The sequence below is a fragment of the Staurois parvus genome, unplaced genomic scaffold (genome assembly GCF_062004578.1).
Source record: "Staurois parvus isolate SC_StPar_1 unplaced genomic scaffold, SC_StPar_1.0 ptg000885l, whole genome shotgun sequence".
NCBI lineage: Eukaryota > Metazoa > Chordata > Amphibia > Anura > Ranidae > Staurois > Staurois parvus.
This window is the reverse complement of record NW_028318681.1, coordinates 681,664-705,801: the sequence shown is the minus strand read 5'-3', so window position 1 is coordinate 705,801 and position 24,138 is coordinate 681,664. Positions and strand designations below refer to the sequence as shown.

Sequence of the window (24,138 nt, the reverse complement as noted above, 5' to 3'; positions counted from 1 at the left end):
TTCCTCCCATTGATACCAATGACGGGGCACTATTCCTCCCACTAATACCAACAATAGGGCACAATTCCTCCCATTAATACCAACGATAGGGAACTATTCTTCCCATGAATACCAATGATGGGGCACTATTCTTTCTATTAATACCAACGATGGGGCACTGTTCCTCCCATTAATACCAATGATAGGGGACTATTTCCCCCATTAATACCAACGATGGGGCATTTTTCTTCCCACTAATACCAACGATGGGGCACATTTCCTCCTATAAAATACCAACAATAGGGCACTATTCCTCCTTTAATACTAATGATGGGACACTATTTCTCCCATTAATACCAATGATGGGGCACTCATCTACCTACTTACCACAGGCATTATGTATTGTTTTACTCCCACTGATCTCCAAGCTGGAAGCATTGTTCACTCCCACTGATGCTGGGGCATTTTCCACTGGCCACAGTCAACCCCCCCCCCCCCCCAAGACAGTAAACTGGCCCTGCATTTGGAAAGTTTGGAGACCCCTGGCTTAAAGTAACCTTAGACTCCAATCAAACAGCATCAGACCAGTCTTTTGTTAATGATATAGTGCTTATAGTAATAATTCTGATCCTGCTTTTAGGCCTGGGCCCCCTTTTTATTCATTGTGCATTGTATCTATTTATTTTTCTTTCTATACTCAGTTCCCTGATCATTGTAATACAGTTATCAGAGGAGTGTGCACAGAATACCCATCAAAAGCTTGAAAGGCTTCTATGGGACTAGAGCAGTGGTTCTCAACCAAGGTTCTCCTCCAGAGATTGCTAGGGGCTATATGAGCTGTGGTGATTGATCTTCTATTTGATGGCACCTAAACATTGCCAGGGCCAACATCACCTGAAAGAGCCAGCAGATTTACACCAATATTCTTTTTAGCTTTGTGGAAGAGTAGCATTCTGATCCCTGCTGCAAGGGGGGTATTCTTCCCATTGACCTCCAATGTAAGGATATTTACCCACTAATCCCAGAAGAACCAGTTCTGCTCTACATCTGAAAATTATTTTGAAGATTCCCCTAGGGTAAAATGGTTGAGAAAGCTGGACTAGAGGAAACGAGGGTGCCCAGGCACTACCAAATATTTGGAAGTGTTCTGCTTCCTCTAATCAGGAATTCCATGCTACAGTTACAAAAGTCTTAGTCGTATTAAAGTGTGCTACATTATTCTTGTTAGACAGCCAAACTTTAAGTATATTTTAAGTAGAGAGTATATTCATTTTAACAATGTTGATCAGCTCAAGACTATTCACTAATGCCTAACAGAAGCTAGAGCTAGAACTGGTCATACACATATAGATTTTTTTTCTATTCAGAATGAAGTCTAAGGCAAGCCACAGATAATACAGGAAAGAAAATCACTCAATTCCCCATCAACACAGTCATTGTCAATGGGGGAATTCATCCTGCAAAGCTGTTGTGTTCCCCCGTCGGGAAAGGGGGGGGGGTGCGCGGGAAGCCGCCCTGCCAGAAAAACACAGTAAATCATGCTAGCGGGTATAGCTGCCAGCAAAAATCTTGTAAAAATCCAACATAACAGATTTTTCCATCCACACTACACAGTGCTGATGTACTAATCTCAGATGCTGCAATTGTATTTTGACAGCTGGCTCGTCACACCTGACTGGACAGACACTGTTCGACCATCAATTTTCTGGCAGCTCCTTCGATTTTGCATTCAAGGGATGTGGGAGAGGAGGTAGCTGACAGGGCTACCATTGAGCGAATTTCATCCGTTTCACAAGAATCTAGCTTAGATTCACTCTATGTATGGTCAGGTTCATTTTTTGTAAAACTTACTCAGCAGGACATAAAACTTACCCTTAGAGTGTGATCCCATGACCCTGAGCAGAATGCAGTCCCATCTGGAGACACACGTAGAGTGCTGACTCTGTTCTCATGACCAAACAAGATGGACACCCTACTGCCTTTTAGAACATCCCAAACATTGATTGTGTAGTCGTTGTATCCAGCAAACAGTAAGCGACCTTAAATTAGAAACAGTGATGAATTTAGGAACAATTGCATAGTTTTTTTTTTTTGTTTAACTGGTAAAATATAATATATTATATGTACATATTTGACGTGCTGCCAATTTAGGATTAAATACCAGGAACACCTGTATAGCAGTGAGATCAGACTACACACAATGACAAATGACCTACAGAGGAGGCATTAACCTCCCCTTACCTAGTAGGCTACAAATGCTTGACCTGTTTCAGGCCTCTCTGCGACATCCACATCAGTTTCTATTTAAGAGTGAAATAAAAAGTGGTGTGGGCTCTATGCCAAATAATAAAGTGATTGTGGCAGTTTTCAATATAAAAAACTGCTGCAGATCCCCCACAGAGTGGACCTGGTGTATGGGATGTGACAGGTCCCTAGGGTTTCCACCTCATCCGTTTAAAACAGGACACATATTTCACATGTTTTGGGCTTGCCCAAATATATCCTTGGTTTGGCGTAGGATATCGGAAGTAGCTGCTTCCTTGGTGGGCGCCCCGGTACGTCTGACTATACAGTCCTGTTTAGTGGGAGCTCTTATCCCGGGGGCCACTGATGCTGTTATGAGATTGATACATACCATTTGTATTGCCACTTTATGGGCTATTGCCCTACATTGGAAATCCACCACGGTACCCTTGACCTCCGTTTTACATAGAGTTGATGCTGTGATGCTTATGGAGCGTATTCATTATACTTTGCTGGGCAAGATGCACTTGTTTGATAAAAAATGGGAATTAGGGAAGGTTCATAGACATTCATTACATGACTAAAAAACATCCTGTGAAGGTTATTTGGCATATGCTATTGACAGATGTGTCTTTCGACCCACTTTATCGTTTACGTTATTCATGTACTTGAAATCTTTTCTCTTTCTTTTTCCTCCCTATCCATCTTTTTTACGTATGTGTACTCTTCTGAAATGTTCTTTTCAAATGTGCCTTGTTACTAATGTACGCATTACTTGTAACTGTACTGTTGCTTTAAAGTCTACCCTTGAACAATAAAACCGTTTGTAAACAAAAAAAACAGGACACGTATTAAATTACACAGGTTCTGAGGCTGATTTAATGCAGATAAGGCACTAGGTGAGTTTAATTACCTCCTTAATCAGCCACAGAACTTGTGTAATTAATATGTGTTCCGTTTTAAAGGGATGAGGTGGCAACTCTACCTGTCCCCTGGTAACCTAAGTCCTCATGCACACTGGATGTTTTGATAATGCTGGTAAAGTTAGCTGTGTAAAGTCACATTAAAAACGTATTTCAGCATTTTTGCATTAGCATTTAGCTGCATTTTCCCACATTTTTCCGCGTTTGTATTTTTTAGTGTTTTTTTTACCAAAAAAATATTTTTTTATTGGTCAAAAAACAGTCCAAAAATGTCAGTTTGTGGCAGTTTACCACGTTTTACTGCGTTTTTCAGCGTTAGAATATTTTTACAGCTAGAACACTTCTCCAGAATCCCACTAGTTCTGGGTTTTTTTCCAGACAAAACACGTCCCAGCCAAAAAGCAATGATTACAGTCTATGTGTGCATGGACACATAGGATAACATGCTGGGGAGTTTAGTGGCTGTAGAAAAAAAAACCGTCAAAAGCCAAAAATAGCAGCTGTAAAAATGTCCCGTGTGCATGAGGACTAATGCAGGCCATAGACGGGGAGAAAAACGGTTCGATTTTTCTTTTAAAAAACGAAAAATCGGTCGTTCAAGCGGCCGACGTTACCAGCAATGGTAAAAAAAAAAAAAAAAAAAATCGGCCAATTTTCATCCCGTCTACAGCCTGCAAAAAGTGTCCCTGCAGAGAGCTCTGCTATTTCTTTGACAGTTCCTTGACATTTACAGCGGTTGCAACAATGTATCTATTTGTATCCATTTAGGATACAGATGTTTTTATTCGGAAACACATAGATACATTGTTGCAACCGCTGTAAATGTCAAAGAACTGTCAAAGAAATAGCGGAGCTCTCTGCAGGGACACTTTTTGCCGTACTGGAATTCCTCTTATTTTTCATTCTTCTTCTTCATCATCATCCTCTTCTTCTTCTTCATCATCATCATCATCATCCTCTTCTTCATCATCATCCTCTTCTTCATCATCATCATCCTCTTCTTCTTCTTCATCATCATCCTCTTCTTCTTCTTCTTCTTCATCATCATCCTCTTCTTCTTCTTCATCATCATCATCCTCTTCTTCTTCATCCTCATCTTCTTCTTCATCATCATCCTCTTCTTCTTCATCATCATCCTCTCCTGCTTCTTCTTCATCATCATCCTCTTCTTCTTCTTCATCATCATCCTCTTTTTCTTCTTCATCATCATCCTCTTCTTCTTCTTCTTCATCATCCTCTTCTTCTTCTTCTTCATCATCCTCTTCTTCTTCATCATCCTCTTCTTCTTCCTCTTCTTCTTCATCATCATCATCCTCTTCTTCTTCTTCATCATCATCCTCTTCTTCATCATCATCATCCTCTCCTTCTTCTTCTTCAACATCATCCTCTTCGTCTTCTTCTTCTTCATCATCCTCTTCTTCTTCTTCATCATCATCCTCTTCTTCTTCCTCTTCTTCTTCTTCTTCTTCATCATCATCCTCTTCTTCTTCTTCTTCTTCTTCTTCATCATCCTCTTCTTCTTCATCATCATCCTCTCCTTCTTCTTCATCATCATCCTCTTCTTCTTCTTCTTCATCCTCTTCTTCTTTTTCTTCTTTTTGTCTTCCTCTTGCAGGTCACTGCTCATGCGCAGATTTTTTATCGGTAAAAAATCGGCCGATTTGCCCATCATTGCCGCGAAAATCGGCCGATTTTTTTCCAACTTTACCGATAAAAAAAATCTGCCAAAATACCGAAAAACGGCCGAACAAATAGCCTGCTAACGATCCGAAAATCGGCCGATTTTCGACCCATCTATGGCCTGCAGTACAGCTCACATGCCTCGCTTTGCTAATGCATTGCACACACTACAAGGGCAGGGGAAGCTCCCAGCAAATGCAGGGTTAACAGCCTTCCTTCTCCATGTCAACCAAGCATGGGGAAAACAAGCAACTAGATCCAGCGCTCCTGCTCTCAATGCTGTGTATCCACCCTTGCAATCCCTTTGTCAATTAGAAACAAATTCTGCTCCTTTTTCTCAGTTTTGCAGCGTGGTGCAAGCTTTATGCCTGCCCCCCTCTTTGTTCATTCCCCTCATTGTGCATAATAGCATGCAAGCATTAGTTTGCACATGCAAGATATAGCAACAGGTAGGGGCGGACTGACCATTCGGGTACTTGCGCACTGCCCGTGGGCCCGGGGTCAGTAGGGGGCCCCATGAGATGTCCCTGGTACCGTTCATAGGCTTTTTTGGGTGTGGTTTGAGTGTGGACGTGGACACAGGGGCCCCATGAACCCCTATTGTCCGGGGGCCCCATGAGTTGTCAACCCACCCCTGGCAACAGGTTTTCTAAAACATTAGCACCCTACTGCAAAACACACTCCTTCCTTTACATTGCTCGCTGTGTCACGCATTTGTTGTAATGAATAGAATTTCTTGGTTCTGTGTGGAGCACATTTGGCTCTCCCCTTCTCCTGTCATGATGTAGCACTGGGTGCCATTTGCCAGGCCAAAGTACTGATATGTGGTAGTGGGGTGAGAGTCCTTAGTCCTGGATAAGCTGCAACCTGATTGACTTGGAGCTTACACAGGGAGAAGGTTCAAAGGGGCGGTAAATATAAGCAGCGGGCGGTGGGAAGGAATGGTATCATCATTTAAAGTGTACTTCCACTTTTACATTCAAATTGGGATAACACCTGCTTCATATGTGTTATACAGTCAGGTCCATAAATATTGGGACATCGACACAATTCTAACATTTTTGGCTCTATACACCACCACAATGGATTTGAAATGAAACGAACAAGATGTGCTTTAACTGCAGACTGTCAGCTTTAATTTGAGGGTATTTACATCCAAATTCGGTGAACGGTGTAGGAATTACAGCAGTTTGCATATGTGCCTCCCACTTGTTAAGGGACCAAAAGTAATGGGACAATTGGCTTCTCAGCTGTTCCATGGCCAGGTGTGTGTTATTCCCTCATTATCCCAATTACAATGAGCAGATAAAAGGTCCAGAGTTCATTTCAAATGTGCTATTTGCATTTGGAATCTGTTGCTGTCAACTCTCAAGATGAGATCCAAAGAGCTGTCACTATCAGTGAAGCAAGCCATCATTAGGCTGAAAAAACAAAACAAACCCATCAGAGAGATAGCAAAAACATTAGGCGTGGCCAAAACAACTGTCTGGAACATTCTTAAAAAGAAGGAAAACACCGGTGAGCTCAGCAACACCAAAAGACCCGGAAGACCACGGAAAACAACTGTGGTGGATGACCGAAAAGTTCTTTCCCTGGTGAAGAAAACACCCTTCACAACAGTTGGCCAGATCAAGAACACTCTCCAGGAGGTAGGTGTATTTGTGTCAAAGTCAACAGTCAAGAGAAGACTTCACCAGAGTGAATACAGAGGGTTCACCACAAGATGGAAACCATTGGTGAGCCTCAAAAACAGGAAGGCCAGATTAGAGTTTGCCAAACGACATCTAAAAAAGCCTTCACAGTTCTGGAACAACATCCTATGGACAGATGAGACCGAGATCAACTTGTACCAGAGTGATGGGAAGAGAAGAGTATGGAGAAGGAAAGGAACTGCTCATGATCCTAAGCATACCACCTCATCAGTGAAGCATGGTGGTGGTAGTGTCATGGCGTGGGCATGTATGGCTGCCAATGGAACTGGTTCTCTTGTATTTATTGATGATGTGACTGCTGACAAAAGCAGCAGGATGAATTCTGAAGTGTTCAGGAAATATTATCTGCTCATATTCAGCCAAATGCTTCAGAACTCATTGGACGCCGCTTCACAGTGCAGATGGACAATGACCCAAAGTATACTGCAAAAGCAACCAAAGAGTTTTTTAAGGGAAAGAAGTGGAATGTTATGCAATGGCCAAGTCAATCACCTGACCTGAATCCGATTGAGCATGCATTTCACTTGCTGAAGACAAAACTGAAGGGAAAATGCCCCAAGAACAAGCAGGAACTGAAGACAGTTGCAGTAGAGGCCTGGCAGAGCATCACCAGGGATGAAACCCAGTATCTGGTGATGTCTATGCGTTCCAGACTTCAGGCTGTAATTGACTGCAAAGGATTTGCAACCAAGTATTAAAAAAGTGAAAGTTTGATTTATGATTATTATTCTGTCCCATTACTTTTGGTCCCTTAACAAGTGGGAGGCACATATGCAAACTGCTGTAATTCCTACACCGTTCACCTGATTTGGATGTAAATACCCTCAAATTAAAGCTGACAGTCTGCAGTTAAAGCACATCTTGTTCGTTTCATTTCAAATCCATTGTGGTGGTGTATAGAGCCAAAAATGTTAGAATTGTGTCGATGTCCCAATATTTATGGACCTGACTGTATGTTCTCATTCACAAAGCATAATACATCATATTTAAAAATTGCAGCTTACCATTTTAGATGTTCTTTTCTGATAACTCCAGTACTGAAATATCTTAGTTCTGTTTGTTTATGGAGGGGAGCTGTGTTTCCCATAATTATCCCCTTCTGTACTTTGCTGGCAGATCTCATTGTCAGTTGTAAATTAGAATTGAATACAGTTTGTTCTAACAAAGGGTTAAAGCAGTATTAAACCCAAACCCAAAAATTTAACATATTGCAGCTTACCAATCATTAGATGTGGTGGCTGCAATAGTTTTCTTTTATTTGGCTTTTTTCTTCTGTTTTTACCTGGTGATCTGGTCAGTAACACACCTCCTGTATTAGACTCACTCTGCCCCACTCTGGATGAAGGAGCATAGGGGCACCTTTGGACAGCAGCACTGTCAGTCTGCAGGGAGGGGAGTGTTTGATGAACTAGCAGATTTAGTTGCAATAACAAACTGAAGTGTTTGAACCATTTCTGCACTGCGTTTTGCAGTGCTTTTTGCATTTTTGCACATGTATTTTTGACACATCAAAAACACACTACGTGATTTTCTGCAGTGTCTCCATTGAAGTCCATGAAACCAAAAATGCAACGTTTTGCATTTAAAAAAGTCCCTGATCCTTTCTAAAAAACGCAAGGGGTGAAAATGTGGAGATGTGAATCTGCGTTTCTGCAAAATGCAGCAGAAACGCATAGGTGTGAACCTAGACTAACACGTTATAAGCAGTTATAGCAAACAGTTTTTGTTTCTTTTGGGAAAAGGGTTTTACATGAATGAATAAAATCTAGCCATTGTAAGCACCCTGCCGGTGTTAAATGGTTTGTCTGAACCCTCTAACTGCTACATCTGCAGGACAGCTTGTTCTGTTGAAAAATACCAGACTTACTGGCAGGATCACCAGGTTTAAATAAAGGAAAGAAAGCCTAAAAAAGGGAAACCAATACAGCCATCACATCTAAGAATTGGATAAACTGCAGCAAAATAAATGTTTGTTTTTGGGTTTAATAGAGCTTAGAAGCTGGGTTTCATGTATAGCTTCTAATATTAATGAGAGGAGACTCAGTCTGTCAGAAGCCTTTCACTTTGGACAGACTGATTTGGACATTGTTCATAAATGCTTGCAGACTGCCATGACTTTTTGTTTCCTGAAAAACATCTAAAAGCTAAAAAATGTTTTTAAAACATCTTTCAGGAATGATTCGTAAATGGGAACACATACCAAACATATAGTCGGGTTTTCTTATGACTGCAAAAGGGGAAATACACTTTAGGGGTCTAGTTGCAAAAAAATTGTCACAAATAATCACTGTAATATGCCTAATATGTTTATTTCCTATGATTGTCAGCTCCATCTAATGGCCCTAATGCAGTATTTTCCTGATTGAGATATTTCAGGAAAATACTACATTTTGGCCATTAGATGGTGCTAACAATCATAGGAAATAACCATTTGAGACAAATTAAGGTCATCATTCATGTGCAAATGCTTGACAGTGAATTTTGTATAAACAGACCCCTAAATAAACCCACTTCTTTGCCCTCAAAAAAGAACAAAACAGGGCGCACTCTCCTTGTGCATTACCATAATAATGTGAAATGTATTTAAAAAAGCAAAAACATACTCACAAGACATCTTAATTTTCATCTATTGCTCTGAGGAAGGGAGTTCGACTCCCGAAACGCATTAGCACTTTACCCGAAGACCCATGCTGTCCATGACTGGCATCCTTTGACTTCTTGTCTCAGTATTTCTGACCTTTTTGTCTTGTGAGTATGTTTTTGCTTTTTAAAATAAATTTCACATTATTACATAAATGCACACGGAGAGTGCGCCCTGTTTTGTTCTTTTTTTGCTAGCATCAAGATTCCCCGATCTACCAAGGGCGGCACCTCAGCAAGTGCAAGATTCCATTTAGAGTGCAGCAAAAGAGATTTGAGTTCCTGGTTACTGTTCAATTCTTTGCCCTGCCTGGACAAATCACAGGTTCATTTAACTTGGACTGCATGACACATGGTTATGGAAAAACGTACCATTTCCTTGAAAATTTCTTGATTGTAATCAAACAGGAAAAAGGTATAGAGGCTCAGACAGACTGCAGAGGATGGTGATGCAGAACACATCACCTGGACTCAGATTCAGCATTAACATCATTGTGAATGGGTTTAGCTGCACTCTATATACAAATCAGCTGCCTGTTCCTTGCTCTGATCAAACTGTTGACAGATGATATCATGAAGGGAACAGAATGCTGACTGCATGCAATTGCTAAAGATAGTTTTCTGAACAATGAGCTCACAGCACAAAGCCGAGCGAGAATCTCTGAATACCACGTAGCAGCACAGCTGACTTCACAACATTGACTTCACTGCTGGTGTCAGCTTCCAGCAAAATCTTCCATTTCCCATAAAACCTATTACGGTGCATGGAACAAACAAAACCAGCTTACATCTCATTAGTTGTATACCTCTATTGTTGGGGGGAAGCGGGGTGCTCTCAGTGTAGAGTGTCATTAGACTGCAGTGTATAGATGTGAACCAGCCACATAGGAAATAATAAGATTTTCACTTGACCTGCATTTTTAGGCAGCAAAGTGCAAGAGTTTTGCTACATCAAAACAGACAAGTGTGAACAGGTCCTTATTCCTCATTCACACCTGCGTTTTTTTGCACCTTGGAGTTTGCACAACAATGCACAACAACAGGATTCCCATTATTGTCTGTGGGGCTCATTCATACCTATGCAACTTGTGACTTTGAAAAAGGTTCAGGTGTTTCTTTTGGTGCATTTTTGGCCCCACAGACTTCAAGAGGAGCGTTAAAAAGTTGTTGTTTTTTAAAATGAAAAACGTTATACTTATCTGCTCTGTGCAAATTTTTTGCACAGAGCAACCCCGGTCCTTTTCTTCTCAGGTCCCCTGCCGATACTCCTGGCACATCCCCTCTGCCGAGTGCCCCCATAGCAAACCTCTTGCTCTAGGGGCACTCATGCATGCTTGCTGTATTTTAATTTTTTTTTTATCAGTTTTATTGCTATCACAAAGGATGAACAACATCTCTTGTGATAGCAAGGGCAGTGACAGGTACTCTTTAGGGAGAGATCTGGAGTCTATTATACACCAGATCTCTTCTCTGCCCTCAAAAGCATCTTTTCAAACTGAGATCACTTTGATGAGATGCTTTACAAGCTGGTAATGGCTTTCAAACAACAAACCAAAACCAGAAGGGATGAATTCTTGTCATTTCTGGTTTCAATTGTCACAGAAGAGGGATGAGTATGGATGTACCTCCTTTTCAGCTGTGCTCAGCTAGCCAGATAGGAAGCAGCAGTCCCGGACTTCCCAATTACACTGGAGAGCCTGGGAACAGCGGTGGGCCGCGTCAGGGGGGAGGGGGACCCCTTCCGTGCCCTGTGGAAGTGACCAGGCAGCTGAAGAGCCACATGGATCACTTTTACAGGAAAGCCCATTGCTGGCTGCATATTTTGATACTGGAATCATCACTGTTTGTTCCCGGGACAAATGTACATCTTAAGGACAGGGAAAGGTTAAGAGTTTTTGTTGATTATCAAAACTTCCCACTGACACCACTGTTTGTGGAGTTCTACATCCTTACCGCTCTAACAGTAAAGAACCCGCTATGCAGTTTAAGGCTGAACTTCTCCAATTTCAATGAGTCGCTGCGTGTTTTCTTAAGCTTCATGAACTGAATAGTTTCTTCCCTATCCTAGAATCACCATTGAGGTATTTGTATCGCTATCATATGCTCTCTGAAGTGTCTCTTCTCCAGGGAGAACAAGTTTAATGTTTGTAGTTGTTCCTTATAACTGAGGTCCTCCAGTGCCCTTATTAGCTTTGTCACTCTTCTCTGGACTCTCTCCAGTTCCAGTACATCCTTTCTGAGGACTGGTGACCAGAACTGGAGGGCATATTCAACATGTGGCCGGACCAGAGTCTTGTAAATTGTTACTGGGCTATTTTTTCTCCAGGTCGAATGTTATTCACTCACACAAAGTAGAATAAATCAGGAAAATACCACACTATGGCCACTAGAGGAAGTTCATGATCATAGGAAATAGATGCTTATTTTCTATGATCATTGGCGCCATCCTGTGACCATAATGTGGTATTTTCACAAACCACCTTTTTTTTTTTCTAAGAATGAAGAACATTTGACTTGGAAGAGATTACCTGATCACATTTGATTTTGTCCCCATTTGCGCAGAACAAATGTAAATGTAGTAGGACAATTAGCCTTACAAGTTGTTAATACCCCTATGTATTCAAATATTGGGATGACATTCTCACCACTCAAGGAGAAATCAACACTCGATGCTCCAAATATGATGCTTTCCTTAGAATAGATGGCTACTTCTCTATCTGCCCGAAGGTCATACAGACGACACTGCAAACAGAATACATAAAAGAAGATTTACTGTTTCATAAATGTTCTGTCTTTTCCAGAACCCATCGCTGGATAGTATTTACAGACCTCCTGTCCATTGTGCGCTGCAATATATAGTCTGTGAATGATATGATCAAACTTGCGCATGCATTGGGTGCAGCCACAGCTGGAAGTGGCAGTTCTGTTGTTAAAATATCAATTTAGCCCCTGCTTCCCCCTATCCCCCTATGTTCTCATAATTTCTATCTATCCTATATTTCCTTTCTATTCCATTACAGAGACCCTACTGTGGGCCATGCACTCTCGCTGTACTTGTTTACTACAAATAAAAATATGCCCATGGTCTTATAATAAGTCGGTGGTATGGTGGTTGACACAAATATATGACTTTCAATAACATTGGTAAAGAAGAGCTCCATGTAAAATTAATTTTCTCCCATGCAGTGGGGCTGTGCCTGCCCTGTGTGGGTTAACTGCTAATTTTGCCTAGGGGCACACCGAAAGGCTATATTTACTCCAGAAAACCATGCTCCCCCATGCCTAGTGATGGACTTTTCTGGCCCTCCTCACGTCCAGAGCTGGTCTAAGGGCGTGATGACGTCAGGAACAGTCCATTCACAAGACTGCTAGCGTGTGGGGGGATGGAGCGATGAGGACCGATCGGCAGATTAGGTCTGCTCTGCAATCCCCTGAGCAAAAATGAGCAATTACATAGTTACATAGTTAATCTGGCTGAAAAAAGACAAAAGTCCATTCAGTTCAGCCATAAAAAAAAAAATTATAATCCAATACCAACAGTTTATCCAGAGGAAGGCAAAAAAACTCAGCAAAGCATGATCCAATTTGCTCCTGCAGGGGAAAAAATTCCTTCCTGATCCCCCAAGAGGCAATCGGATATTCCCTGGATCAACTTTACCTATAAATGTTAGTGTCCAGTTATATTCTGTGTATCTAGGAAAGAATCCAGGACTTTTTTAAAGCAATCCACCGAGCTGGCCAGAACCAACTCTTGAGGGAGTCTATTCCACATTTTCACAGCTCTTACTGTGAAGAAACCTTTCTGTATTTGGAGATTAAATCTCTTTTCCTCCAGATGTAAAGAGTGCCCCCTTGTCCTCTGTGATGACCTCAGGGTGAATAGCTCTACACCGAGTTCACTATATGAACCACTGATGTATTTATACATGTTGATCATATCCCCCCCTTAATCGCCTCTTCTCAAGAGAGAATAAATTCAGTTCCTCTAATCTTTGCTCATAGGTGAGCTCCTCCATGCCTCTTATCAGTTTGGTTGCCCTTCTCTGTACTTTATCCAGTTCCCCAATGTTCTTTTTGTGAATTGGTGCCCAAAACTGAACTGCATATTCCAGATGAGGTCTTACTAATGATTTGTACCGGGGGAAATGATATCTCTCTCTCTGGAGTCTATATCTCTTTTAATACAAGAGAGGATTTTGCTCGCTTTAGAAACCGCAGCTTGGCATTACATGCCATTATTAAACTTGTGATCTACCAGAACTCCCAGATCCTTCTCCACCATTGATTCCCCCAGTTGTACCCCCCCTAGTATGTATGATGCATGCATATTCTTAGCCCCCAAGTGCATAACCTTACATTTATCAACATTCAACCTCATTTTCCACATAGTTGCCCAATTAAACAGTGCATTGAGTTTGGCTTGTAAGTTGGAGACATCCTGTTGGGCAAAGCCCCACTGCATGGGAAAATAAAAATTTTGCACGGAGTTCTTCCTTAAAAAACTGTATCTCTAAGGCCTCATGCACACTGGACGCTATAAAAACGCCAGTAACATTAGCTGTAGAGTGCCACATTAAAAACATTAGCGGTTTTCAGCGTTTCTCAGTGTTTGCGTTTTTTAGCAAAACTATATTCCCACAAAAGCACGAGCCTCAAAAATGCTCATAAAGGCCGATTGCCACGTTTTTTAACGTTCTTCCAGTGTTTTGCAGAGGTTTTCTGAGTTATAGCATTTTTACAGCTAAAAACCTCCTCTTGAAACCCACTAATTCTGGGTTTTTCTTCTAGCCAGAATGCATCCCTGCCAAAAAATGCTGATTAAAGCCTATGTGTGCATGGGTACAAAGGATAACATGCTGGGGCATTTACTGGCTGTAGAAAAAAACGCTAGAAGCCAAAAACATCAGCTGTAAAAACGCCCAGTGTGCATGAGGACTAATAAAAAAGTATTGAAAGTGAAATTTTTCAAGAGCTGACCCTTAAGGCGTTATATCATAAAGAAGACATTCTATCACAACAGCAGATAGGTGTTTTGGAGGAGGTCCAGCAATACCAGTGTATGGTTGGTAAGTAATAGTTTTATAGTTATTTATTTGGTTTCCAGTACTGAAGACATGTTTCAGTGACATTCCAAACCTTCCTACAAATCACCCATCCCACACAACCAATGTCAGCTAGAAAAGACACACCGTGGCGTTGATTTACTAAAACTGGTGCACTCAGAATTTGGTGCAGCTGTGCATGGTAGCCAATCAGATTCTAATGCAGACCATACATGGCTCGAATTCTGAACGATTTTTCATCTGAAAATCGAAAATGTTGTTCGCTCGGTAATCCGATGGTGCCATCAATGATTTCGAAAATCGGCCGACCAAGCCATAAAGTTCACCCCATATAACAGGTGAAACTTCTGTTCCATCCAGATCACGGCTCATGCGCATATTCTTTTTGGAAAAACGATCATACAATATGACCATCATTGAGCCGAAAATTGGTCGTTTTTCACAAATTTTCCAATGTGTCCAATCACTGAAAAGGGGAGGAACCACGCAAAATTGGCCGTTGCCATTGACCCACTAACAGAGAAAATCGCCCAATTATTCTTAAGTCCAATTTTCGGACGAAAAATCGGTCGAATTTCAACCCATGTATGGCCGGCATAACTTCAGCTTGTTCAATTAAGCTTTGACAATAAAACCTGGAAGCTGATTGGTTTCTATGCAGAGCTGCACCACATTTGCACTCTTCAGTTTTAGTAAATCTCCCCTTATGGGCTTACCAGTTCTTACATGTGATGGCTGAATTCATTTGCTTTTTTTAGGCTTTTTACATTTTATTTTCATCTGTTGATCTGGCCAGTACGTCTGTTGCTTTTCAAAATTACAAGCTCTCCTCCAGATGTATCAGATACAGAGATGAGACAAACTATTTAACACTAGCAGTGGTACTTACAGGGATCAGCTTTCATTTATTTATTTCAAACCTTTTTCCCGGAAGGTTTGCTGTAACTGCTTGTAAAGTATTAACTTGAATTTGGCTTCAGTTTATTAGTGTATCTAAATCTCCAACTGTAGCTAACATTCCCCTTCCCCCAGACTGACCATGCTACTGTCCAAATGTGCCCCCTGTGCTCCTTCAACCAAAGTGGATACAGGAGGTGTGTCACTAGTCGGATCACAAGGTGAAAACAGAGGGGAAAAAAGCCTAAGTAATGAAAAACAATGCAGCCACCCAGGGGCGGACTGACAACTCATGGGGCCCCCTGTGTCCTTGCCCAAACTCAAAAAAGCCTATGAAAAAGGTACCAGGGGCATCTCATGGGGCCCCCTACTGACATCGGGCCCTCGGGCAGTGCCTGAGTTTCCAAATGGTCAGTCCGCCCCTGCAGCCACCACATCTAATAATTGGTAAACTGCAATATAATGCATTTTTGGTTTGGGTTTAATTCCAGTATAAGCCCTAATCCATCTTTTTATTTTATATTACGTTGATGAGTTTGCCACCAGTGATCCTGCCGCTGACAATCTGTCAACATCAGCAGTGACAAGATCATTAAGATCCTGCCTGTTTGTCCCAATGGAATGACTCCCTTTGTAGTTGAGACAGTGAGATGCTCCCAAAGCGAACAATCAAGATTGAGCAGCATTTGGTCCATTGACAAAGCACCATCTCACTGCATCTGGCTACAGATGGAGAGATTCTATAGGGACACACAGGCTGCCTCTAGCAATCCTGCTGCTGGCGATTTGTTTCTAGTGGCAGAATCGCCCATGTGTCATCAGCCCTATATATTTTCCACCTAATAAAACACATTTTTTTACTCCCTTACAACATCTACAAGCACTCCATTGCTAAATGCGCTCTTCAGCAGACCAACCCTTATGACGTATGATGTGATATGATCTATGGTGTCTTTGACAGCTGCTTAGCAGAATGACACCTTCCTGTTCTGTATTCTGCCATAACCCTACAGAATGGAGTATACAGGCCGCCAGTGTTCATGTTAAGTGGGAACTAGTAAGTGCACATGAGGATGCTGGATGTGAAAATATCAAAGTGATAGTTTTCTTTCTGACTGTTCCTATTTTTACAAGATCCAATCACTTCCGTGGCTCACAAGGGAATGCATAGAACGTGCTGTACTTAATTGGATATGAAATTGAATTTAATAAAACTGCATAAAATGTGGATTAGTATGCCTGCAGTAAGTTAATTTTGGAACAAGTTCATCAAGTAAAAAAGAACCTAATTGTGACCCATGGATTCATCAACATGATGGCCCTTCTCTCCCAGGGCTATTTTGCTTGAACAGCAGAGAAATGTTCCAGTTTTCGAGGGCTCTCTATTTTTAGGTGCTCCTTGTTCTATATTTATATGACTCTGCTTCATACAAAGATTTGAACATTTTTCCTTTTATATCCACCTGAATATCGGGCAATGCTAGCAACATACACCAGTCTCTGTGCCACAATTCCTGAGATGGCAGTGCTGCAAACTACTGATCAGATGAACATCCCTACTGCTCAGATAAAATCAATTACAGCATAAACCTTAGAGGGAATGGACTGTTTTCAAAACATCGGAGCAATCTGAGCATAGGCTTGTGCTGAAAGCAAGGAACAGTAAAGCACCACCACTCTGCAATACTAGTGTTGCACCCTCTAATGTGCTACTAGTGTTAGTGTGTGTAAATTTGTTGTACGACGCATAGTGACTGAGAGTTTGTGATTGGGTTGGGTTGCTGCGGGTCAGGCTGGGTTGTTCAGCGGATTGGGACTCTGCTGCATCCTCCTGGTTCTGGAGGCCCATAGGGGCTTTTGGAGGCCGGTGGTTGGAGGGGGTGGAGACCTGGGTCTGCATGTTTGTGGGAGTCTGACCAGTCCCAGGCTCGGTGGCCCTGGTGCTGTGGAAAAAGCTGGCCGATGGATGTGGGAGGCAGGGTAGTCGGGTGGAAGATGGAGGGGGGGGGGGGGGTGGAGGGGTGGTGGTATTTGTGAAAATGGTGAGAGGGCAATCATCATCATAATAATAATAATAATAATAATAATGAGTTTCCCCCTATAACAGGTTTTTATTGTCATTCTTTCTGGCCAGCCTATAACCCGGTGTTACATCAGGGTTATTGGCTGGCCACTCTGCTGTAAGTAAGCTAGGGTTATGGGGGTTAGGGGGTGCAAATTACTTGCCTTGCCCTGGTTGCTGACAACCCACGCTACACCACTGCCTCCAACTGATACCAACAATGGAGCACTCTGACTCCAACTGATGCCTACGTTGGGGCCCCATTCCTCCCAATGGCATTAACAATGGAGCACTATTCCTGCCACTGATACCAACAATGGGGAACTATTCCTCCAACTGGTACCATCAGTTGGGAACTATTCTTCCTATTAAAACCAATAATGGGGTATTGCTTACTCCCAATGATGACAAGGCATTTTCTACTCCCACCAGCCCCCCTAAATCCTGAAAGACAGTAAACTGGCCCTTTGTATACAAGGTTTTTAGACCCCTGCCTTAGAACATTAACGTGAACTTAAGATTTTAGTAAACATTTGCTAATCTCAACCACAAGTCACAATTTAGAAAAATCCATAATTCAGTAACATTTATAACTGCCAGGTGTGAGCGTGAGGTATGAGCTGGCACATTCACTAGATACAAACCCAGATGTAAGCTGGGTAGAAAATTCAAGCAACTTTTGTTGATTCATACTGAAATATCCAAATCACAATAGATACTGAAACTTAAATATCTATACTCTACTGAAAGCAATCAAAAAAGGCATAGTTCCTAAGAATGCAGAAATAATCCTAGGTCAAGCTAAAATTTGCATAAGGGTTCTTGCACATGGATGCCATAAATGCAGAATCTAAGGCCTTGTTCACTTGGGTGTACTACAGAATACAACCATGCGACGGCCATTTTTACCTACAAGGGGATGCACAGGTGTTCCATGCATCCCCATGCATGCAATCCCATTCATGTCAATTGTGCACAGACAGGGTCCCTACTCCCAATTTGACAGCTGTGCAAGTGCATGTGCATGACCCCTAACACACACAGTCTACATTCAGGACCGTGCACTAGCATGGCTGTCAAATTGGGAGCATGTAGGCGCTGAATCCTGCACAGGGATGCACGGAATAGTGCAAGTAAACACAGCCCTCACATAGGTGTACCTCTAGTATTCCTGTGGGTACAAGGCCTAAGGCAGGGGTGTCAAACTCCATTTCATCGTGGGCCATATCAGCATTATGGTTGCCCTCAAAGGGAAGGTTGTATCTGTAAGACTAGATGTCCAGAGCACCCCATCCTCCATTATATCAGATGTCAAGAATCCCACACCCTGCCTAACTTCGCCGTGCACCCCCTTTGGGGGCAGAGCTGGAAATCAGAAAGTGCAGGGTCTGGAGGAGGATCAGAGGAGGAGTGGAGTCAGTTATCAGAGTCTGCTGAATGATGAGACCAGAGGAGGCAAAGATGAGGGGGTGCTGCAGCTGCACTGAGAGGTGCAGGATTTGGCAGAGGAATTCTATTCTGTTTTCTCTGCTGAGACAACGTGGGGGCGGGGACAAGGGGCTACCTGCAGGAGAGGTGCAAGGGCCACATGAAATGCCCTGGAGGTTTTTATTACTGCTTTGAATGCAGCCCATTATTTTCTACATGCCTGTGCGCATAGCTGCGTAAGTCAGTAAACTTGTGCTTAGTGTTAGAATTCAGATCAGAAAAGAAATACAAAAATCTGCTTTAGTGTACATGCACATGACCATAAAACATGAAAATCAAAACATTTTTTGATTACAGATCTAAATGAAAGTGTATTGTTTTAAATGGGGACATGCACACAGCTGTGTATAAATTCCTGCATTATATATTGAAGCAAAAGGTGCATTCTAGGATTGAAAAGAAACACGTAAAGATGCATGTTTAAACGCATCTAAATGCAAGCATTTTATTGATCATTTTACGCAGAAAACTTGTACCAGAAAAACTATGTACAGGTGAAACTCGAAAAATTAGAATATCGTGCAAAAGTTCATTTAATTCAGTAATGCAACTTAAAAGGTGAAACTAATATATGAGATAGACTCATTACATGCAAAGCAAGATAGTTCAAGCTGTGATTTGTCATAATTGTGATGATTATGGCTTACAGCTCATGAAAACCCCAAATCCACAATCTCAGAAAATTAGAATATTACATGCAATCAATAAAACAAGGATTGTACATAGAACAATATTGGACCTCTGAAAAGTATAAGCATGCATATGTACTCAGTATTTGGTTTGGGCCCCTTTTGCAGCAATTACTGCCTCAATGTGGCGTGGCATGGAAGTTATCAGCCTGTGGCACTGCTGAGGTGTTATGGAAGACCAGGATGCTTCAATAGCGGCCTTCAGCTCTTCTGCATTGTTTGGTCTCTTGTCTCTCATCTTTCTCTTGGCAGGTCAGGCGAGTTTGCTGGCCAATCAAGCACAGTAATCCCGCGGTCATTGAACCAGGTTTTGGTGCTTTTGGCAGTGTGGGCAGGTGCCAAGTCCTGCTGGAAAATTAAGTCAGCATCCCCATAAAGCTCATCTGTGGAAGGAAGCATGAAGTACTCCAAAATCTCCTGGTAGACGGCTGCGTTGACCCTGGACTTAATGAAGCACAGTGGACCAACACCAGCAGATGACATGGCTCCCCAAATCAACACAGACTGTGGAAACTTCACACTGGACTTCAAGCATCTTGCAGTGCGTGCCTCTCCATTCTTCCTCCATACTCTGGGTCCTTGGTTTCCAAATGAGATGCAAAAGTTGCTCTCATCAGAAAAGAGGACTTTGGACCATTGAGCAACAGACTAGGTCTGTTTTTCTTTAGCCCAGGTAAGACGCTTCTGACGTTGTTTGTTGTTCAGGAGCGGCTTGACAAGAGGAATACGACATTTGAAGCCCATGTCCAGTATCCGTCTGTGTGTGGTGGCTCTTGATGCACTGACTCCAGCCTCAGTCCACTCCTTGTGAAAGTCCCCAACACTTTTGAATGGCCTTTTCCTGACAATCCTCTCCAGGCTGCGGTCATCCCTGCTGCTTGTGCACCTTTTTCTTCCACACTTTTCCCTTCCACATAACTTTCTATTAATGTGCTTTGATACAGCACTTTGGGAACATCCAACTTATTTTGCAATTACCTTTTGAGGCTTTCCCTCCTTATGGAGGGTGTCAATGATGGTTTTCTGCACAACTGTCAGGTCAGCAGTCTTTCCCATGATTATGATTCCTAGTGAACCAGACTGAGAGACCATTTAAAGACTCAGGAACCCTTTGCAGGTGTTATGGCTTAATTAGCTGATTAGAGTGGGACACTTTGAGCCTAGAATATTGCACCTTTTCACAATATTCAAATTTTCTGAGATTGTGGATTTGAGGTTTTCATGAGCTGTAAGCCATAATCATCACAATTATGACAAATCACGGCTTGAACTATCTTGCTTTGCATGTAATGAGTCTATCTCATATATTAGTTTCACCTTTTAAGTTGTATTACTGAAATAAATGAACTTTTGCACGATATTCTAATTTTTAGAGTTTCACCTGTATATATGATCAGTAAAATTCTTACGTCTGTGTGCATTTAGCCTTACTAGACAATATTGTATGCATGCACTTCGTAAATTACTTCCCCACTGTGACGGGAGTCACTTTGGGTGGGGGGCCCATGGAACCCAGTTCACTTTGGAGAGGTGGAGAGACCCCTGTCTCAGCTCCCCATATCCCTCTTATGTGTAAATCACCCTGTGCCTGTTAGAGGTACAGGGTGATCTGTCCTAATATTGTGTGGGGGTTGTTGATTGTTTAATGTCATGTGGCTGCATCCCATTGTTCTATTGTCTGTCTGGCTTGGGAGCACACTATTATGAGATGTAAGTGTTTATGTGTATTAGCTTAGTGGGGGGGGGGTCTCCAACAGCGCTCCCTCCTGATGGGACTGTCTGTTGGTGTGAAGTTGGAATACCTGTGTGTCTCTTGTTAGTAAATGTAGATTGCCCCGCCCTGTGTCATTATGCAGGGAGGGGGGACTGTCCCCTGAGTGTATATATCTTTTATCTGTGTTCAAATAAAGTAGTCTACCTCCTGGTTTACTTCAAGACTGGTGTCGTCTAGTCTTGTATGGTTGACTGTGGTGTCTGTAGTCAGTGTTCGGCTGGGGAAGCGGTATTCTAACAGAAGTACTCAAGCGCAGTCTGAGTCGTTTCCATTACACCCACCTTCAATTTTTACGTGCATATATGGGTAAGTGAGTAAATGGGCTGAAATCGCACTTCACTGTACCAAAAGTACTACATGCACTACTTTAAAAAAAATGCACTGCAACCAGAACATATGGTACTTCAGTACCATGCAATCCGGTGCGGGCAAATGCACTGCAATTGGAACTCGCGCTTGGGATGTTGTTAACTTAAAAATGACACTTGTTGCAGATTGTAACTGCAGTGCATTTTGAAAGCGTTGTGGGAAACAAACATGAATGCATGTTTCCTGCATTGCATTCTAGTGTGAATGGGCACTAAATATATCAGTACCATCAAAGAGCCTAAAGCCTCATTTACACAGGTACACTTAAACACGTCTGTGCAAGGGCCATGTTTGCCCACACAGAGATGCACAGTTGTTCCATGCATTCCCATTCATGTCAATTGTGCGGATGAAGGTGTGCACCCCCGAATGCAGAGGGGCTGTGCACCCGCACAGATGTCAGAATTGTCTGTGCAGCTGCTGTATTTAAATTGACATCAATTGGACTATCAGCACGGGGATGCATGGAACAACTGTGCATCCCCTTGAGGGCAAACACAGCCCTCACAGGGACGTATGTTTCAGTACAGTATGCATGTGTAAACAAGGCCTCACAGCATGCCAGTTTTTGATGGTTGGGGGTGCTGACATTACCCATGGCCCCACTGACTACAGGAACACTTGCTACAGAAATAAGTGTGAATCCGGCAGTCTTGTTGTAGTTCTGTTGCATTTTGAGACCACATTGTTTGAATTTGGTTGGCAAATCATTTTGGTGAGAATGTACAAAGTGCAGTGCAGCTGTGCGCAGCATTTGTGTTGTGTCAGGTATGAGCAGGAAATGGTAATGTCTCATATACAAACATGAACACACTTCATAGGCTCTGCATATATAATCTTCCATAAATATTTGTCTGAGGTTAAGAACTGGCGGCAATTGCTGGAGAAATCAGCAAATATATGAGTAATGTGAGAAAAGAAAAGCATGTGTTGGCACTGCACACCGTACACTGTCCATCCACCCACAACTTCATAGGAGAGAGAGCAAATTACCGTGGCGTCGTCAGAGCCTGAGGCAAAGGCATCTCCGCTGGGGTAATACCTGGAGAGAGAAAGGGAGATGTGAGGGCTAGCTAAGAAATAGGACTACCAATAAAACTGGCCATAGATGGTCCCATAAGTGGGATGCAGTATTGCTTGTGGTCTTTGGGCCATAGAGTCAAACATTTCCATAGGCGATGCTTTAAAAGCCTTTACAGGTTACCAGTTTAGAGTTACACAGGAGGTCTGGTGCTAGAATTATTACTTTCACTCAGACTTTCGCAGTGATGCCTCATATGTGTGGTATGATCACTGTTTACATATGCGTGCAGGACCGGCGCGTGCGTTCACCTTTGTGTGTGAGGACGGAGGCACAGGGGCACTTTTAAGTTTTTAAAAAAATACATGCGTACCTCGGTTACGATCGCCTCGGTTAACATAATTTTCAGTTTATGAATGAAAATCCATTGAAAATAATGCCTCAGTTTACTAATTTTTTTAGCAATACGAAGTAAGTTTCTCCAGGATGCATTGCACCTGGGAGGTTTATAGCGCCGGCCCCGTGCCTTTAAAGTGCACTATATAAAGAGTTTTGAACAGATAAGACTTTTTTTTTTACTTTTTTCTGACCTCCGGAATGGATTAATTGGTTTTCAATGCATTTACAAATTTTCTTTTAATCATGTCCTTGTACAGTATTTATGCCTTTAAAGTACACTTTATAAACAGTTTTGAACAGATAAGACTTTTTTTTACTTTTTTCTGACTTCCAGAACAGATTAATTGGTTTTCAATGCATTTCTATGGGAAACTGCGTTTCGGTTTACAAAATTTTTCGCAATATGAAACATCCCAGAGAACGGGGTTTATTAGACACCCCATCTCTCTCCTTTGGGCTCCAATGCAACAAATCAAACAAGGAACCAGAACTAGAAGTGACAAATACATAGTTGCTTCCCGTTTCTGACCACACAGGGAGGAAAAACTTTAGTTCCTCTTACTGTGTTCCGGGAGCTGGATGCCACCAATCACATCCTTACTAGGCTCCCTGAACACTCCGGGAAGCCTGGTAAAGGCGGCGGCGGGAGGGGGAAAGAACCATCTTCCACAACCCATAAAACTAATCCAGCAGCTGCTTAGCCACTCGGATTACTTTTACATGAAAGACAATCGCTGGGGCTAAACAACGATGGTTGTAGCCTCAACCTTGATCCTGGTATAAACGCTTCCCTACAAGGACGTATATGTACGTACGGCGGTAGGGAAGTGGTTAAATAAACGTGTCATCAAAACAGAAAGTCGAGTTAAAACTCCTCAACGGGAAAACAAACAGCAGTAAAAACCTTACAGATATTCTAATCCTTCTCCAAAAACCTATGCCTGGGTTTGGGCTTCACCAGTTGTCCACAAATGTCTTTTTAGCGTCTCATTGATTTCAGTGTGCAAAAGAGATCATGGACAACATGTGGTAAAGTATTTTCAGGTTTCATTTCTACTTTTGTATCCATTGGAGAGGTGTCCCCTCACTTCCTGTGTTATTACATGACAGGAAGTAAGGGGAAATCTCTTCCCTGGGGGGCACAGATAGAAATAAATACCTGACAAAAATTCTAATCCTTCACCACTCCTCAAAAACT

General features: G+C 42.2%; 1 protein-coding gene across 1 annotated transcript in view; it reads right to left on the bottom strand.

Annotated features, from left to right (window-relative positions):
• Positions 1 to 24,138, bottom strand: part of LOC149442471 (guanine nucleotide-binding protein subunit beta-5) — a 100,053-nt gene that overhangs the window by 9,874 nt on the left and 66,041 nt on the right. The window contains exons 8-10 of the mRNA XM_089656078.1: positions 22,514 to 22,562; positions 11,824 to 11,920; positions 1,852 to 2,018 (exon numbers count right to left, since the gene is read on the bottom strand). Coding sequence (XP_089512204.1) covers positions 1,852 to 2,018; positions 11,824 to 11,920; positions 22,514 to 22,562 — 313 coding nt within the window. The remainder of the gene's footprint in view (positions 1 to 1,851; positions 2,019 to 11,823; positions 11,921 to 22,513; positions 22,563 to 24,138) is intronic.